Here is a 19,875-nt window from a genome sequence, read left to right as displayed (position 1 = left end):
TGATTTTGATGTTCTCCATCTGGGGATGTCCAAGTGTACAGTCTTCTGGGGTGTTGTTTGAATACTGTATTCATAATGGTCATACCGTTATCGATAACAAACTGTAAGAGGCGGTCACCTTTATCGTTTGTAATGCTTAAACCATAATTTCCAACTATGTTGCGCAAACTCGTATCCATGGTGTCTCCTATTTTCGCATTAAAATCACCAAGTACGATTAGAAATTCTTTTCTCGATATCCTGGTTATGCAAGTTTCAAGTTGATTCATTCCACAGCTTCATCTTCTGCGGTGCTTGTAGGTGAGTAAACTTATATAAGCGGAGTCGGTGATGCACTAAGTTGATAGATATTAATTTTTCATTAATAGGAGAGATTTGTTTCATTGTTTTGGTATAGCTTCAGCCATTTCAGCAAAGCTGTTGGTTTCATTTCCCGAGAAGTACAAAGTGTGCCTTTCCGTGTCAAAATGGCCCCTCCCCTTCCAGTGGGTCTCACTTATACCGTGATTATAGTGTTACATCGCTCAAGCTCTCGATCCAGGATGTTGAGTTTATCATCCTCGAGGAGTCTTCGCACGTTCCACGTGCCTACACGGATCCTCTTGCATAGTTGTATATTTCTTTTTCCAATATCATAGTTTCCATGGGGTGCCTGCATTCCCTTGGCCGGTAGCCCATTTCACACTCTGACTCCCGGACAGACTAGGGCGCCGGTCGCTAGCCGGATCGCTAGGCGGCCTCATATTCTTCCTATTATGCATCATTCATAACTTTCGTGGGAAAATAGAGCAGTAGTTTCTCGTTGTCTTTTGCACCAGATATTTTTGGGGCATTATTTAGACCCCAGGGTTGCTGAAACTTCTTTCAAGTCGATACCTGATGTCGATACCTGTGTTTATGGTTATACTGCCATTACTCGGTTGTCAGAGTCTCGTTTGTTATTTAGCAGGGAGTATCAGGTAACCCAAGGGCTATCGTCGCCGGTTATTCTTATGAGTCACCAGCGCGTACAGGTGAGGTTGACAATTGGGTCGGATAGATTATTATTTCCACCCCTTACTCCCCAATGGATATGTGGAGAGTAACATACATACACATAATACTAAATTATTCCACTAAATATATTTTTTCTTAAGAGAAAAAGAGGGTAAGGAGAAAGACAGAACAAAAGGAGGAAAAAGAAAAAAATAGGACAGAGGGTGACAGCAAAGGTTCGGAGAAGCTAGAGTAAAGGAGAGAGAAGAAAAAGAGGAATGTGATAGAGGAGACAGAAGGAGAAGGAGCATGATATGGAGAAATAAGAGAAGAAGAAAGAAGGAGGTTGGCCATAGTGATAGAGAAGATCCTAGATAGAAGAGTGAAGAAAGCGGATTACAGAGAGTCGGAAGAATCGGAGTCAGGATCGAAGGCAGATCAGAATAAATCGGACATGAGCAGAAGTCGGATCGAAAGATCGTCGAGTCGGAAAAGATCGATCGAATGTCGATCGGAGGAATCGATTCATGGAGCGAAGAAAGATGAACGTGGAAGAGGAACGTGTGACATCGCAGGATCAGAGGAAGACAGGAAGGATTAATGCAGGAACGAAGGAAGAGAATATGTAAGGTCGTACTGGGCCAAGAAATTTGATGACTTGTAAAGTTTGTAAAGGTTTGGATACGTTCCTAAAAAACGCCTTCAAAACGCCCAAAAGGGGAATGAACAAATGAATACATACATACAGAATCTTTCTTAAATGTGCAGAAAATTATGTAAATTATATTTTATTTATTACACTTATTTTATTATTAACTTTTTAATAAACAACGAGCATCGAACTTCAAAGCAACATTACTCAAAGTGATGATCTTGATAACATATTTCAAAATTATCGAAATCGTGAGTGGCTCCTTATTTTTGCATAATTACCAAAATTATTTAACTTTTTTCTTAAACGTTTTTATAAAGACAAAAGGCAATTTCTAGTGACTCATTCTGTATGTATATATATATATATATATATATATATATATATATATATATATATAATTAATATATATATATTTATAATTAGATATAATATTAATTTAATAATATTAATATAATATATGTATATAATATATAAAATATAAATAAAATAATATGTCAATATTATTAATAAAATTAAGAAGTCAATATTTAGTTTAGGAATATATTATTCAGGATATTTATTCCCTGAAAAACCTAGAAAACTTGAAATTGATTTTTGTTTTTACCTTGAAAAATCAGGGAATTCTTATGGGAATTTTATTCGAACTTATTCTTTAAAAAATTGTCTGTTTGATCATTTTGTTCTTATATTGCGAATATTGGCAATTTGATTGGCCCATGATTGTGAATTATACGTTTCAAATATATTATAAATATATAATTTTTTTCTCTTTGATTATACGTTCGTTGTCATAACAAAAAATACTGAATATACAATACTGAGTACACAGTTTTTATTGTAATTCTTACAATTAATGATAGAAAATGAAAATATGCAAATGAAAAATGCTTATCTTACAAAAGTAATTCAATTCTTTTCAGTACATTATTAAATTTAATATTTAAAATTTGTAATTTATTTTTCTGTTGCATAAGTGAAAAGAATTAGAAAACACACAAAAATACTTATTATAAAAAGTTCCATCTAAAAATTCTTTGGAAAAGATTTTATCTGAAATTTTGAACAAATTACCTGAAAAATCAGGTAATTATCAAGGAGTTTTTTTACAAGCTTTGAATAGACTCCTTGAGGAATATATTATTTATAGTTTGATAATATGCAAAAATAAGTATAAAGTAGTTTATAAAGATATAAAAATAAAGTAGGAGATAATATATATAAAAATTAGCTTCCATGCGCCCGTTTACCGAACTTTCCTTCTACGCTTTTCTCTTTCCTTCTTTCTTATTACATAGAAAAAATTATACAAAATTTTAAAAAAATGTTTAAAATGTTTAACTTTTCTAAATGTACATTATATCTTTTCGGCTCGTTGCTTCTTAAAGAAGTAATTTCCGATAATTCCGAGTTGTAATTCTGCAACAATGCATAGTTAATGCAACGCTATTAATCAGTTTTTTTTTATTTGCGTTGAGGAAAATGTCTTAAATTGTAATTGTTGATTAATCATTGCACAGAGGTAACAACATTACTTCTTTGTCGAGACAAATACTGCTTTAGCAAATGATAAGTACTGATAAAAGCGCAGATAAAAGCTGATTTTTAACATTATCTCGCTATTTATCGACAATAAGGGAAGGCAAAAAACAAGATAAGGAAACATATCCTATGACATTGTTTTCACATATTAAGAAATATCACAAGAAAAACGCATAAAGTATCGGAAATGGATTTTCTCATGACGATGAAGCTCGAACAATCTTACTCTTTCTTTAATCAATTAATAATGATAATGAAATTTCTGTTTATGCGTTGGAAAATTTGGGCTAATGTCGATTAAGCTTTACATAATATTAAAAAACAAAATATATGATATAGCACATAAAAGATAAGAATTTTATAGACAGCAGAAAAATGAGAAGTTTATGACGAGAAATGTCGAACAGCAGAGTGCTTTATTTTCTCGGAGTTTTATGAAAAACCAATACTGACTCGGCAGATTCCTCTTTCAGAAAAGTAATTTGATTCTTTCTTGCATTTTCTGAGATGCAAGCGCGTGCATTTTTAGTGACTGGATTTATTGCGCAACGTATTACATACACACGTACATACATGTACACATTGAGTACCGTTCTCTCCATTTCACATTCACTGAATAACGTAACCGCATATTGCAGTTCTACAATATGATATAAATATTGTATTATATATACGTATAATAAAATACAATAATATCTGATGTAATAATAATAATGATAATAATGTAAAATTGAATCAAATGAATCATAATTAATGTAAAATTAAACAAATTATAAAATGATAAGTCGAATAATCGTTATCAAATGCAATATGTTTTCTTAGAAAGCTGTCAAGTGAATTATGTTATCAAATGAGATTATATATTACTTAATAGTTGACTATATATATGCTGAATCACATAATATTCGTTAAGTCCGTATTAGATTGGTCATTGACTTTGAAATTTGACTCAGGACAAAGAAACTTGAGCTCAATTTGTTTTTGATTAATCAAATTCCAATCTTTAATCTTCAATCTCTTCAATGCGTAATCTGATACGAACTTTACACGTAATATACACTTTTAAATGCTAGCAGACACAATGGATAAAGTGCTACAGTTTTTCTAAGAGAGACGCGCGTATTCCCTATCCCTTTTTTCGTTTATAAAAAAAAATCATTATTATAATAATCGAATTTTCCTCTTTTTCGCTTGTTTTCTCTAGCCAGATGGACGCTACCTTTGACGGACGTTTTGGCGGTGCGCTATGGCGATGACTGGATTCCGGGTTTGAGCATTAAAGAGAAACAATCGACCTCGCAAACCACGGTTTGCCCGACGAATTTTATTCTGCATTATGCAGTTCGCGGATCCAAGAACAAATGGCGACACAACAGTGTGACCATGAGCCACACGGATCCCAGACAGATCGCCTCTTGGGTGAAAACTATTCGAAATTATCTTCTAGGTCAGTTAATTGCGCACAATGATTTCTTTAATTTTCTTTGAATTTAATAGTATTTATTGAAACTTTATGAAAATTTCTTTGTAACAGGTAACATCTCGTTAACTTTAAATTTACGACATACATATGTCTGTATACATATATGTTTGTAGGAAATATAACGAAGAGAGGCGAAAAGAGGATAATTTTGTTATTCATGTTTATTCTTCAAATAATTTAATTGCTAGTCTCGAAAATTAGCATTGTCTCAACGATATTTTTGTTACAAAAAGGAAAGATCGACTTTAAGCACTGGTTATCAAAAGATATGCAATATGAGAAGTTTAGAAATATACAGTGGCAAAGAAAATGCGAAGGCCGTAATGTATTATTTTAACGATATCCAAAGTTGACTCATACGACACGCGTGAGCGATAAAAACTTGGTTTATTACGTGGTTGTAAGAAATAACTGGAAATTCTTCCATTAATTTACTTGTTCGACGCAAAAAGGCGCGATTGCATGAAGAAGGTGGCCAAATAAAAAATTAAAAAATCAACGTATAATGATCGTGCGCATAAATTATTGCATAAAAACTTGTTGGTTCATGTTTCGCTAATATCATCTAGACACATTATCTTTTATAGATAAAATATTTACATTTCAATAACGCAAGCAGTTGGGACTAAGGAAAATATTATAAGAAAATATAAAAGTAAACCTTAAAAAAGTATAGAGAAAAAGATTTGAGATTTACAAAAATTAAAATTGATACAAGAAAAATAAAATATGTATATTACTTTGAATTAAATATTATTTACACATTTTTATTATTTTAAGAATTGAGATTATGCATTGTGCACATAATATTATGAAAAACAAAACTGGAGACTTCACAATTTTTTTTTCAATGATAAAATATACAGGATGTCCTATTTTAATAATTCCACCTAAATATCTTTTTTTTTCTACGCTTTTTATAAAAATTTTTTTGTATAAAAATTTTGTGACTTTGATGGGCACATATAAGATGGTGCCATTTGATCTTGGATGAAAATCATGAGGTTATTTAAGACCATCTTTATTTTTTTTAATGAAAATTTTCTAAAAACTTGTTTACATAAATCGATCCCTCGCAATATTTGGTGGTAAAAATTTATAAGGATAATATGGCCAAAAATTTAATAATTTACAAGATATTTTATACTTTAATATGATATAATATTTTACATAAATTATGAAATATCTCGTAAACTATTTACTTTTCAATTATCTTACTACAGTACTTTTATGCACAAAATAATGAGAGGAATCAATTGATGCAAAGAAAATACATAGCTGTTAAAAAAATATGTAGCTGCTAGTTGCAAATTCGTATTTTTTCTTCGAAACAATTATGTGTTTTAATTAATAAAACATCAATAAATTACAATGAAAGATTTGTATTATAACGATGTAGGTGATGTAAGTGAATGTAGGTGATCCTAAAAAACTTTGAACTAGCATATAGCATAGTTGGCAAATTAATCATTAAAGAATAAATAAATTTGCTGCTATATTCTTTAATTTCCCTATTTTTGTGGATTTTAATAGTTTTCGAATTAGGCTGCTTTATTATTTAATTTCGCCATTTATCAATTTCTTTAATTTTGTTATTTCTTGAACTTTGACAGTTTCTAAGTTGAGTAATTGTTTTGTTTAAGGGTATTGTGAAATAAATTAAGCGTTATGCACTATCTTGTCTCGCTTGATAAACAATGATATTGCACGGTTATTTTTGAAAGAGAGGAAGACGGCTTGTTTTTATTAGTGCTGAGAAAACAGGGTAGGTCTAAACTACCTTTGTCGACCTTTGTCACGAACCAACGCAGTTACAGTATTGATCTGCGGATTTGCCGTGCTCGTATATAATGCCATTTTCGTGAAAAAATCCGTCGATTATCGACATTGTATAGAAAAAATCGATTGACACATTTTGCATGATTAAAAGCTTGCTTTTCGAGTCTAAGCGACCCATTTTCATTCTTAAAAAAATAAAGTTGATTAAAATGCAATAAAAAACTGAAGTTAATTGAAAAACATATTGTGTTCGCTTTTCTCAATTTATTAATCTAAGAGTCATATATGTACGTTTACACTCGCGCGCGCGTGTGTGTGTGTGTGTATACACACAACAAAATATTTCTTTGGATTTAATAAATTTTGTTGAAGTAAAAAAAATTAATCATTGGAATAGTCCAACCAAATTAATGTTTGAATTAACAAATATGATTTTACAAAAATATATATGTTTACTTCAAATAAAATATTTTTTGAAAGAATTTCATTTTTTATAACTTAAACTGTATTATTATTTTTATAACCTTAATTGTATTATTATTTCAAACAATTTTATTGTTTTTTTAAAATAATATTTTTGTTTTATTTCATGTTGTTTCAAACAATTTATATAAAGTTCAAAACAAGTTAGATATAGCTAGATTTCCTGTTTCACAAATTGCAACTTCTAAACAAATGTCTTCATGGAGCCTGTTAGAGCCATGGTATATAGAACAACTTAACTTCACTTATTCAAATAATTTCTCTTTGTCGAAAAATATCTGTTCGATCGGACATTATCTGTCCGATCCAGATTTTCCAAAAATCAAATCAATATTTGAATTATATATATGGAGATCGTATCAGAAATTGAATTGATAGAAATAGTTGTTATAAAATGTTATTAAGCGCATTTTACAACATACAAATTTGTTGATCAATTAATTAAACAATAATTCTGCAAGTATCACTCCTAATATCTCTTTGAAATTTCATGTCTTGTCTCACAAACACATACACGCATGCATGCACATACAAAATATCTTATTTAATAAAATTCCTAGAATTGTCAAATTTGATTTATTGCATCGATTAAATTAATGTTAAATTCTGATAATTCGAATATTTAAGAAAACTTTGAGTTTGAAGACTTAAAAATCGAATTTAATTTGTAGCCGATTGTTTCAGGTCTTACGTATCGACCACGAAAGGTGATGCTGTTCATCAATCCTGTTGGCGGTAAGAAAAAAGGTGTCAAGATCTGGGAAAAGGACGTGCAGCCGCTCATGACCATAGCCGGTATCGAGACAAAAATGATAGTCACCGAGCGTGCTGGCCATATTTGTGACATACTGCTGACGGCCGATTTGAGTGACTTACATGTGAGTTTTGTTCTTATAAGGCCAATATTCTGTTTTTTTCGCGCAATTTACATACACAAATTTATACATGTGTGCATTATGTGTATAAAATCTAGTATATATAATAAGATCTAGTATATACATATACAAGTTATATATATATATATATATATATATATATATATATATATATAAGCAAACTTAAAATAATTATCAATTAAGTTTATATATATATATATATATATATATATATATATATATATATATACAGGGTATTCGAAAAGAATGGAACCCCCCTTGTCTCCACAAGTACGCACTTTCACGGAAAATGACTCGAACAAAAGTTATAGGTATCATGAAGGACTATCTTTTGGTGACTTTGAACTTAATCTTGAGGTCGATTGGGTACGATTTGTTCGGGTCATTTCACTCGATACCACTCTCCGTTGTATATTGTGTGATAATTTGTCAATAATTTGACTTACAAATGGTACCTAGGGATTACTTTGACCACTAATATGACAACATATCTGAACGTAAAATTTCCCGGTCTTTTTAAATCCGGTATCAAAAAAGGGGATTTCCATTTAAAAAATCGAAGTTGACCTTCAATTGACCCTCAAGGTCAAGTTCAAGGTCAAGTTCAAGATCACCAAAAGAGTCCATCCTTATAACTTTTGTTCGAGTCATTTTCCATGAAAGTGCGTACTTCTAGGGATCAGGAGGGGGTCCCATTCTTTTCGAATACCCTGTATATACACACACGCACACGCACACGCACATGCGCACACGCACACACACACACACGCATATATATATATATATATATATATATATATATATATATGTGTGTGTGTGTGTGTAACTATTATTTTGTTATTTATTTATTATTTATATTATTATAATTAGGAAATCTGGAGAGTCATCGCGTAAATTCAGAAACCTTAATTTTTCATCATTTATGCGATAAATATAAAACACTATATACAAATTCAAAGAAATCTGAAATTTTGGATACTGATAATTGATAATAATAATAATTGATAAGTGTATTTAAAATAGAAACTTACATATTTATTGATTTTTTTTTTTATTTTACATATGTAATAAATATAAATTCATCTTTATGCTGTATAAATCTAAAGCTGCGAAAGCTTTATATTGAAAAGAATTGATTCAAGCTATTCTCTCAAATCACAACTTTTGCGATGTATTTTAGGCAGTGGTGTGCATCGGCGGCGATGGCACGTTCGCTGAGATATTCAACGGGCTTATTCTGAGGACAGTCAAGGATCAGCAGATCGATTCCAACGATCCCGACGTCATACTACCCAGTCCTGTTTTGCCCGTCGGTGTTATACCCAGCGGTAGCACGGACACGGTGGCCTATAGCTTGCACGGTACCACTGACGTTCAAACCGCTGCTATACACATCATTTTCGGCGATTCGATCGGTTTGGATATCTCATCGGTTCATAGCAATCGCACCTTGCTCAGATTATATGCCAGCGTGCTCAGTTATGGCTATCTAGGCGACGTAATCCGCGATAGTGAAAAATTTCGCTGGATGGGGCCCCACAGATATGATTGGTCCGGTAAAATCCAGAAATTTCCATTGTTTAATTTATAGTATTTAAAGAAAATTTTTTTTGTTATACAATACAATCTTAAAGTTGTGAATTATATAATAATGTAGTATATATAATATAATTTATATATTAATAAATTATATATAATAATATATATGTTTACTATATATGTATATGTTTCTATAAAACATTTAATATTAAATTAATTACATCATTTTTCAGGGTTTAAAAAGATAATAGCAAATAAGGGTTATGAGGGCGAAATCGAGTTGCTATCGGATCCGTGTCATCCTGCAAGTAGCACTAGATGCATGAACAACTGTTCACGCTGTCTGCAACATATGCACAACAGCATTCCTGATGAGGAAATCGCTAGTACGTGTTAAAAAATTAATAAAAGTAAAATTTGAGTATAAATAATAATTTAAAAATTGGATAGCTTATATACATACATACATATATATATATATATATATATATATATATATATATAAATTAATATTATATTTTTTTTCATTCACGAACAGGATGGGTGACGGTTAGTGGAAAGTTTTTTATGGTGAACGGCGCGAACGTATCTTGCGCGTGCTCGAGAAGTCCCATGGGCTTTAGTCCTCACTGTCATATAGGTGATGGCTGCGTAGACGTGATTCTAATTCGACACACATCTCTGATAAACAATGTCAGATTGCTACTTAGGCTGTCCAGCAAACGAAAGACTCTGGTATATGAATTACTTATTTGACCAATTAATCATTAATTTTCTTTACTTGTTCCTCTAATGGACTGCGGTTGCTAAATCGATAATTACTTATAAATGATCAACAAACTTGTCCAATATTTAAATAGACAGAGAATTGTTACAAAAATTGAATCATATTTTTTTATGTAAAATAAATATTTTTCTTACAAAATATAGCAAATATTTTGTTATTATAAAAAATATGTATATATTAAAAACTATACTATAATATACATGAAATATAAAATTTTTAATTTGCTATTGTAATATATTACATTTTAACACATTCTGTGTATATAATTGTATAATTATAAAACAATATAATAATATAATTCTTATACACATATAAAAATATGTATATAAATAATTTAAACATTTTAAATAGTATAAGGATTATACTATTTAAAATGTTTAAATTATTTATATTATATTATAATATACTCTAATTGTATAAAACAAACATTTCTAAATATGTGTAAAACCTACAAAAATATTGCTTCTTTATTACAGTACGAGCTACCATTTGTTGAGGTTTACCGAGCGAGAGAATTCACATTCCGTTCTTTGCCGACGTTGCAATTCGAAAATGAGGTGAACCAAGTTCGTACAGACTCTCGGCTTAGCGTATGGAACTGCGACGGAGAGGTGATCGACAACACCAATGTGAAAATCAGGCGAGTAAACAAAACACGCGATAACGTTTAGATTATCAGTGCGCACGCATTGCTCGATATCTTAATCCTTCAATGTGTATGCAAATGTGTATCAAATTTTTAATTTATCTACAATTATTCAAAAGATTTGTATTATTTGAAATATATAACAGCTGAACCTTCTTACATATAATACACAATATAATCTTATAAATATATAATGAAATAAATTATCTTTTTTTTAATAACTAACTTTAATTTCTAAAGTTCATAAAAAGTAATTAAAAAATAAAAACACATAAAAACATAACAAAAATAAAAAAACATCTATGTTCACTCTATTTCCCAAAATGCATTGGAGGATTAAATCAAAAGTGAAGAAATATGTGTACGAATGTGTGCTATTTTCTTGAAGAAACTATAATTTTTTATATTACCGGTAAGAATAGAATCATTATTTATTAGGCACTCTGGGATAGAATCTCCTGAAGCGAGAGAGCTAATAGAGAGAGCTAATAATATAAAAGAGTATGTTGTTTTGTTAGAGTTCTGAAATCATTAATAAAACAATAGGATCTTGAAAATCCTCTGCATAATGTATTTCAGGGTGCCTATTTGCTGGAAAAACATGAAAAACCTGGAATTCTCAGTGAATTTTTTTGTATCTGAAGAAATTAGGGAGTTTTCATGGAATTTTATTGACTCAGGAAATTTTTTACAAAAATTCTTTCTTTGATAATTTTACTCTTGCAATCCTACTAAGCTATAGGTAATCCGCCAATAAGCCAAGTTGTGAATTATGTGTTTAAAATATATAATATAAATATATATCTATCTTTATTTATATATTAAATATCTTAACAAAATATTGCAATTCTTAACAGAATATGCAGTTAATATTCTTTATTTTAATTTTTAGTGATAAAAAATGAAAATATTATGCGAGTTAAAAATTTTTATCTTAACAAAAGCTATTCAGTTTTATTTTCATTACATTATAAATCTAATATTTTAAACTTAATAAATGGCTTTGTGTTTTCTCATATGAATGAAAAACATTAGAAAATGAAAGAACGCGCAATAAAAAAACTTATTTTAGAAAATCGCACCAAAAATTCTTTAAAATGTTCTCTTTATCTGGAATTTTAAACAAAAATTTTGAGACATCAGGAAATTTTCAGGAATTTTTGTATAAAATTTGAGTAGACACCCTTATTTCATTTTAAGCGCTTATCTATTTAAGAATCAAATTAAATTTTATACTAAATTGCTACATGTGTCTATATTATATACAGAGTACACTGCCAACTATTGAAGGTTTACACGAGACGAGCTCAAGAATCAACTCGGGAACCGACCTGTTTCAGTTGTTCTATGTGAATGAGCTGAACGAGGTCGTCGAACGGTCAGACTTTAAGGTCGCAATCCCGTTGTGCGACGCTCCCGAAAGCGTTAAAGTTCCTTTATCTTGCCTATCATCCATCCTCGCGAGATTATCTTGTAATATATATATTAGGTTGATCGAAAAGTCTGTTCATGTTCGTTTCCTATACGTTTTCTTATATTAAAAAAATGAGACAGAGAAAAAAAGAGAAAAACAGACTTTTTGATCATACTAATATTTTCAAGCATATACATAATACAATGCAAAACAATTTGTGTTGCGTGTACGTCTTTCCACAATATTTTTAAAAATTAATCTTAGATCTTAATAGCAGCGTTATTTTTAATCTATTATTGACTCAGCGATACACTTCGGTTCACACCGGTTGCGTATACATGTTATTTCGTGTATAGAAATTATATATTTAACTTTTATTTTATTTTTAATATGACTTCTTTGCTATTTTTCACACGCTTTTCAAGAGCACTGAACATTCCACCTGCCAGAACGCTGTGTAACTCTGATGAATTAATTTTACACGTATGTTGAACAAGTTTAAAAGATGCTGCCTAAGATACGGAATATTAATTGGAAGAAGCGACGTATATTATCGCAAAATGTCTGCTTCGGACTGTGCGATGTTTAAAAGTTGAAGCAGATTTCAATTGAAAATAAGCGCCGTTCGCGCACTTATCGATTACACATTCCAGGCTAATCGCGTGCACATTTATTTGATAAGAGACAAATCGAGATGATATTGTATTTACATTTTTAAACATTTTCATATACAATTATAATCATTTTCCGATGCTATTTTTTTGGCATGCCTAAAAAAATATTACATTTTCGCAATCTATGTATAATCCTGCATTTAATATATTCTGTTCCTATATACAGGCTGTTTCAAAAGTGGAGATCAACCGTTCAAGAGATGAACTCAATGGGGATTCAAAAATAAGAAAAAAGTTGGTTTGAAATGGTTTTTATTTTAATTATTTTATAAAACACAGTTATAACATAATTAAAATCAAATAAAAGCGGGCTATTTTAGCACTACCCAGGATTTTAATAAAAGAAAAGGAAAAAAAACAAACCATAATAAAAAATACAAATAAAATAATAAATAAATACCAAAAAATAAAAAAAATAATATAAATAAATACAAAAAAAAATAAAGAAAATAATATAAATAAATACAAAACCATCTCTTTCCAACCATCTTCTTTCAATTTTGACAAAAAAATTCGGAAGTATAGCAACTTGAAATTTTATTATAAAACTGGCGATAATTCGAAAACAATGCATTTTTGGATCTATATCCATACTAACTTTTTTTCTTATTTTTGGGTCCTCAACCATCTTCTAAGTGATTGAACTTCATTTTTTTAAACATCCTGTATATTGTAATTAGGAAGCAACAAAAATTTTGTAAGAAAACAATTGTGTAAATGATTTTTCTGAAAATCAAAAAATTGCATTTGTATAAACCTTGTTACCAATTTATTCGGGTCGTTTATTAAGAATCCAGAGTAGAGATTGCATTTATCATGATCTTGCAACGCAAAAAAAAGTGTCGATGACATAATCAGGCCGATTGTACTTTCACATTTTGTACTTACAGTATTTTATATTATCAATGATCTATAGTAACTTCAAAGCGTGATGTAGGGAGCGTTACTTAAATTTATTATATACATATCTCATTATTGATTATAAATTTTTTCTAGCGATTTCTCTAGCGACAAAATTTGTAATTAATAGTAAATGCAATACCGTATTATCCGTAATAAATTTAATTATAATTTAATAATTAAAACTTTACCGCGTGTAGTGCAATTTAAACATGACTCATAATACAGTCGAATGTTACAGTTCTCAAAATCGTTAAGCTTTTTTCATATTTTAAATATTTTTTCATGTGCATAGATAACCAGGATATAAAAAATGGTGCTTAAATCGTACGGAGAGATCTTGAGCTTTATTAACTTAATTTCTGCAAAAATCTGCAAGTTATTATAACAATTAAAAGATTGATTATTCCAGCAATAGCCGTCTTTATTCACGAAAGTATTTAGATTAGGATATTTGTACACATCAATGAAAAGACGTGCAATACAGTATATGAGACATGGATTATTTACATCTCGTGTATCGATATTTATGTGCAATGTATTTACTTTGACCGTGGAAATAAATTGAAGAACAAAGATAAAATCGAAATAAGTAGAAAAAAAATAGAATAGAAAGTATTTTTTAATTTTCGATTCAATTTTTTTCCTCATTTGCTCTTTAGTATTGAAATATTTATATTTTACTAAACACTTTTTCGCAATTTATGATAATATTCGCAGAAAATATTCACAATTAAGTGTGATGTTATAAACGGCATGTCTCCTATTTTTAATGTTTTAAGTAGATACTGTTTTTACATCATGGATAATTATAGATATAGACGAATTTTTCACTGCAAGCGTGGAGTATAATTAATGCGATAATAGTGAAGCAGCACAAACGGCACTATAAGCAGTCACGTTCTATTCATATATAATAGTTAGGCTGTGTTCCGATATTCACTGCCAGTACTGAAAATCTCATTTATGTCACGTACACTATAAATTTTCAGTATTAACAATGAATATAGAGGAATACAGTCTTAGAGATGTAAATAGAAGAAATACAAGCCTTATTTCCAAATTTTTGTTTCAAATATTCATTTTTTTTTCTTTATATTTTAATTACTGCAAATTGATTTTTCATTATTTTTCACTTTTAAGATGATAATTTAAATTAATTATTATTTTAAATGTAGCTCGTATTCCAATTGGCTATATAATTATGTAATAACTATTTTTAATTAAATAAAAAAATTTCGAAAAAAATTAAAAATTTTTTTTTTATGTTGACAAAAAAAATATATTAAAAAAATAATAAAAAACACTTTTTTTCTATTAAAAAGTTTTTTACATCTCTACGTATAATATAATCATAATTAATTATCAATGTTAACTTATGATATACAATATTCGCGACCGCTTTCGATCGCCGCAGAAACTTCAACATCACGCAGCTAAAAAAGGACGCAATATACATTCTATTTTATGGAAAATTACATTTTGAGAATTCTTTTTTAAGAAAAATTAGACTCCTTGCCTTAATGTAAAAATTACATCGCATGCTTATGCACGAGTGTAATTTATTCCTTTAAATAAAATGACATATCATAGATTTATATAGCTTTATATAGACATTTGTGAGAGAATTGCTCTCTATCGTATATTTTATCTTGCGTCATTGGTGCGATTGTATCGTTTCCTTTTTTTGGGGGAGGGGGGGGAGGGCAGCTTAAAGTTAAAGTATTAATAAGGTAGTATCATTGAAGCAATTCTTCGTGAACGGGCACTTTGAACACTACCGAGATAACATTCAAGATAGAAATCTATAGTCATGATACCAGAAATTGCGTAGATATGTATATGATTATGTATGTATATATGTATGTATACAAGATGGCCCCGAACGTTCCAGCCAAACCTCGAGGTCTTATATGAAATTTAATTCTGAACAAAAAATTTTTTATAAATATGGGTCGAAAAATGCTTTCTTAAGAAGTTATCGCTCAAAAACCTCTGAAATAATGATTATTTTACACATTTTTCCAAATATCATGGAAAATGTGTCTTTAATCAAAAAGTACCGAAAGAAAAATTGTAAAAAATTAAATTACTCGATGCCGAAAGTGTATTGGAGTTAGGGGGGACATTTTGAGAACCGTTAGTCTTTATTCATTTTCTACTATTACGTGCTATTTTAGTGTAAAAAAATTTATTTTAGTTTCATAAAAGAAAAAGATTTTTATTTTTTATCTTTATCGTTTTTTTCAAGAAATTTATTAAGTTTTATTTTCTTTTTATTTTATTTCTTTTCACTTTTTGCTCTTCCTTTATCAGAGGTTTTTGAGCGATAACTTCTTAAGGAAGCATTTTTCGACTCATGTTTATAGAAAATTTTTTGTTCATAATTAAATTTCCTATAAGATCTTAAAGTCTGGCTGGAACGTTCAGGGACACCCTGTACACACACACACCATACGCGCGCGCACGCGCATACACACATACACACACGTATTTGAATTGCAATATATGTATTTCTAGAAATTAAACGACAGTACAGCGAATTAATGTGATGACCTATGATGACAGCGATATGTATATTATAAAACTTTAATTCCTATCATTGGAAAGGTGGACAGATTAACACATGGTTGTACAGAATAAATTATATCTTTCTATGTATCATGTCTTTTATTTTTATATATCTATCCCATTTATTCTCATATAATGTCAATCAACAATCAACTTTAATATTTTTATATAATGAGAGAGATAAAAAAATCTTTTCTAAAAAGCCATATATATATATATATATATATATATGAATGTTCTGAAAGAGTTTAAATTACTTGATGAGTTTTTATAGATAGATTGTGAATTCTTAACAAATATATTATTTTTTATATACAAATTATAGCTACCTACACACACACACACACACATAAATATATATATATATATATATATATATATATATATATATATATATATATATATATATACAGGGTGACGTAGAATCCGAATCTGCAATAAAAAGTAGAGGTTCCCATTTAAGATTTCAAAGTTACTCCCAGCACTACTCTCAGGGCGGGCGGTAGGCGACTGACTTTTGCGGGATGGAATTGCTCCCTCGAAAATATTGAGGGCTTATTTGGAACACTTTTTTCGTACAATGTTTATTTTAACAGTTTATTTTGCAATCTCAAGTTAAAAAACTCACCCTGTATATGCATCACTTTACTATATTCAGTTTTTAATAGTTTAATTATTTCTACTTTTGACATTAATTTTTTGTATGCACTATTTCATTGCTCTTTTCAGTTTCGATGTACAGCTGTTCTTTCGAAAGTGATGCCACTTTAAACATTATCGGGATTACATTTAAGATAGGATTCTGTTTTTGCAGACATCGTATCCAGGACAATAGAGAATCTTTCGTAGATGTACCTGTTGCGCACATCGCAAAGTATGTGCCATCATCTTGCTCGTGGACTGTAGGAGCAGGGATTATTTCCTTTTTATCCCAGAAAGGAATTCTAATATTTGAAACATCTATAAAAAAATGTGCAATATTTTCCTAAAAAGTTATGCTTAGATATTTGAACATTTGTATACAATATAATTAATGTAATTATGTAATATGATCTATATAAAATCAATAAAAAAATAATGTATATAAATTTGATCCATCATTAAATTAATAGACAATTCAATTAACAAGTAGTTATTTACCATCAATATCTTCATACTCCTTTTTCTTTCTCATCTCTCCTCTCAGCACAAAATAGTCTATACATTGATCTGCAACCCAAACTGTATATGGTCCTTCGACAAAAATTGGACTGTTAGGAGATTGCGTTTTCAATAATTTTTCTTGTAAGCTGCTCATGGCGGATACAATCCACGTATCCTCAACGGCATCTTGTACATCCTTGGTCTCAAACTCTACGATCTTAGTCTGCACATCTATACTAGATATCTTGCTCATTGCTAATCTCGCAAGTACTCGTGGATCCTTGGGTGCTGGTCTGGGACAAGGCCAAGGATTCAAGTTGACAAACTTGGGCATCCAGTACATCATTCTCCAAAACTTTTTCAGCGGAGCACCGTGTTTCCCGAAGATATTTAGCAGCATGTCCTGCATCTCCACATCTGGCATCACGCAATTCTTCTCCATTTTGCACAGCAAGTCGATAGCTACGTACTGCTGTTTTGGATAATGCATTACCATTGTTTGGAAAAAGTTGGTGGGAATAAATTTACCCTTGGGAAGCACGTCCAACAGAGTCTTGTACACATCCAGATCCCGATTTACGCCAAACTCGTCCATGTATTTGAGGGCGACCTGAATAAATTCCACATGACCACGTCTGAGATCATTGTTGTTCTTGTATTGCCGGAGTATTTCCAAATAAGCTTCTTTCTCCTTGCTCTCAGCGTTCGCAAAAGCCTGAAGCACAAGAGCTGATGGCTTGTCATTCTTTTTGTCGTCTTTACCTCGAAATCCGCTGATGTGAATATTGCGAGTATAATTAACACGACCTGACACAAGATCTGTAATCTTACACGGCGATCGTTTTAACAATGCAGGATTCTTACTCCGTGTAAGGATGTTCCTCATGATCTGTGAGAGCATGTTGATCGATTGTATCACTTCAAATTATGCGATACATTATCCTTATACGATTGATTTACTCTTGTCCGCAAAATTATGTTCCATAACAAGTTACTTAACCTCTCTCAGACTTCTTTCATACCGCGCGTCATTAAATTACATTAAGTTGTCTTTTCATGGGATCGGTTCTTCAAGGTGCGAATTCATGAGACGCTCGTTTCAGTGCAGTAATGAAAACTCGGGAAATATCTCGGACATGCGCAGTAGTGCAAACATCAGAAGACCTCAATAGCGTATAGAGTATATTAAAATAAGTACCGTTATACCCTTTACAGGAAAAAAATAGATAATGTTGAATGAAATAATATATAATTTGGTTTTTAAAATTTATTTTGTTTATCTTTAAAAAGATAACAGGATTTTAATATATTATTAGAATAAATATTAACAAAAATAAAAAAAAATTTATTTAGGCTTTAAAAAGTGCCTTATATCACATTTTAGTACGAGTTGGCTAAGATTGGTCACATGGGGCAGTGACTTCATTCACGCATGCGCAAAAGATTCTGCCAATGGGATAATTCCCATGAGTTTTCATGCTCCATAAAGTTAGTTGGTCAACATTTAAAAATTTTTTTTTTTATAAATCGTTTGTTGGTGATTGTTAGCCTAATTACAACATTTGTTGGTTAATATTTTTTTTTGAAAATACGAAAATAAAATTTTGTGTGAAGTTAGCCGGAAAAATATTATTTTTGTTTTAATCTTAGTCGATCTTCAATCGATGCACAATCGTTTGTTGGTCACAGAAAACTAATTAAAACGTTTGTTGATTCATATTCAACAATCACCAACAAACGATTCGTAAAAAAAACATTATAAAAGTGAATGTTGATCGGCTAACTTTATGGAGCTGAGTTTTCATCACTGTTTCAGCGTTGCATGTGGTCACGTGACTTCGACTCGACGCTAGCCGCGCTAGCGTCAAGAAAAAAGAAATTAGATTCTCTCAACTTCAGCGTCAAGCATCAAGCCGTACTATTGATCAGTATTGACACTATAAATTCGCTTTCAACTCTTTTCATGCGTTTTTACAATATAGCGTCAACTTTAATGACGTGACCTACTTTAACGTGACTACTTTAAAAATGAGCGTCGAGCGTTGGCGTGAAAAGGCACCTAAGGGTTAAGCAGGGAGCACACACTTTTGCATAAGCGCATAACCATAAACATAAAGAAATTGATTGGTCCACAAATGTATGCATAAGAAAATGAACCAATCAATTTCCTTATGCTTATTGTTATGCGCTTATGCAAAAGTGTGTGCTCCCCGCTTTAGGGTTACGTATAAACGTAGTCACTATAGTATAAACTATATATAGTCTACTATTGCTTATTGGACTTGCACTAGAACTCTCATACGGAGAGCACACACTTTTGCATAAGTGCATAATAATAAGCATAAGGAAATTGATTGGTTCATTTTCTTATGCATACATTTGTGGACCAAT

At 30.5% G+C, this 19,875-nt stretch overlaps 2 protein-coding genes across 3 annotated transcripts in view; one reads left to right on the top strand and one right to left on the bottom strand.

Annotated features, from left to right (window-relative positions):
- The window catches only part of LOC126856640 (ceramide kinase), a 29,783-nt gene extending 13,352 nt beyond the window's left edge, over positions 1 to 16,431 (top strand). For both annotated transcript variants that reach the window (XM_050605339.1, XM_050605340.1), the window contains exons 2-8: positions 4,374 to 4,616; positions 7,599 to 7,792; positions 8,991 to 9,366; positions 9,583 to 9,735; positions 9,888 to 10,084; positions 10,613 to 10,776; positions 12,051 to 16,431. In XM_050605339.1, coding sequence (XP_050461296.1) covers positions 4,374 to 4,616; positions 7,599 to 7,792; positions 8,991 to 9,366; positions 9,583 to 9,735; positions 9,888 to 10,084; positions 10,613 to 10,776; positions 12,051 to 12,135 — 1,412 coding nt within the window. In that variant the 3' untranslated portion in view covers positions 12,136 to 16,431. The remainder of the gene's footprint in view (positions 1 to 4,373; positions 4,617 to 7,598; positions 7,793 to 8,990; positions 9,367 to 9,582; positions 9,736 to 9,887; positions 10,085 to 10,612; positions 10,777 to 12,050) is intronic.
- Positions 16,432 to 16,924: 493 nt separating this feature from the next.
- LOC126856651 (evolutionarily conserved signaling intermediate in Toll pathway, mitochondrial) lies at positions 16,925 to 18,525 on the bottom strand. Its single transcript, XM_050605364.1, has 2 exons — positions 17,482 to 18,525; positions 16,925 to 17,301 (listed from the first exon to the last, which is right to left on the bottom strand). The coding sequence occupies exons 1-2, from the start codon at positions 18,383 to 18,385 to the stop codon at positions 17,033 to 17,035; spliced, it is 1,173 nt and encodes a 390-aa protein (XP_050461321.1). The 5' UTR covers positions 18,386 to 18,525; the 3' UTR covers positions 16,925 to 17,032.
- Positions 18,526 to 19,875: the final 1,350 nt, after the last annotated feature.

This window comes from Cataglyphis hispanica, chromosome 19 (genome assembly GCF_021464435.1).
Source record: "Cataglyphis hispanica isolate Lineage 1 chromosome 19, ULB_Chis1_1.0, whole genome shotgun sequence".
In the NCBI taxonomy this organism is placed as follows: Eukaryota; Metazoa; Arthropoda; class Insecta; order Hymenoptera; family Formicidae; genus Cataglyphis; species Cataglyphis hispanica.
Note: the sequence above shows the minus strand (reverse complement) of the source record. Positions and strands in the feature narration are given on the sequence as shown.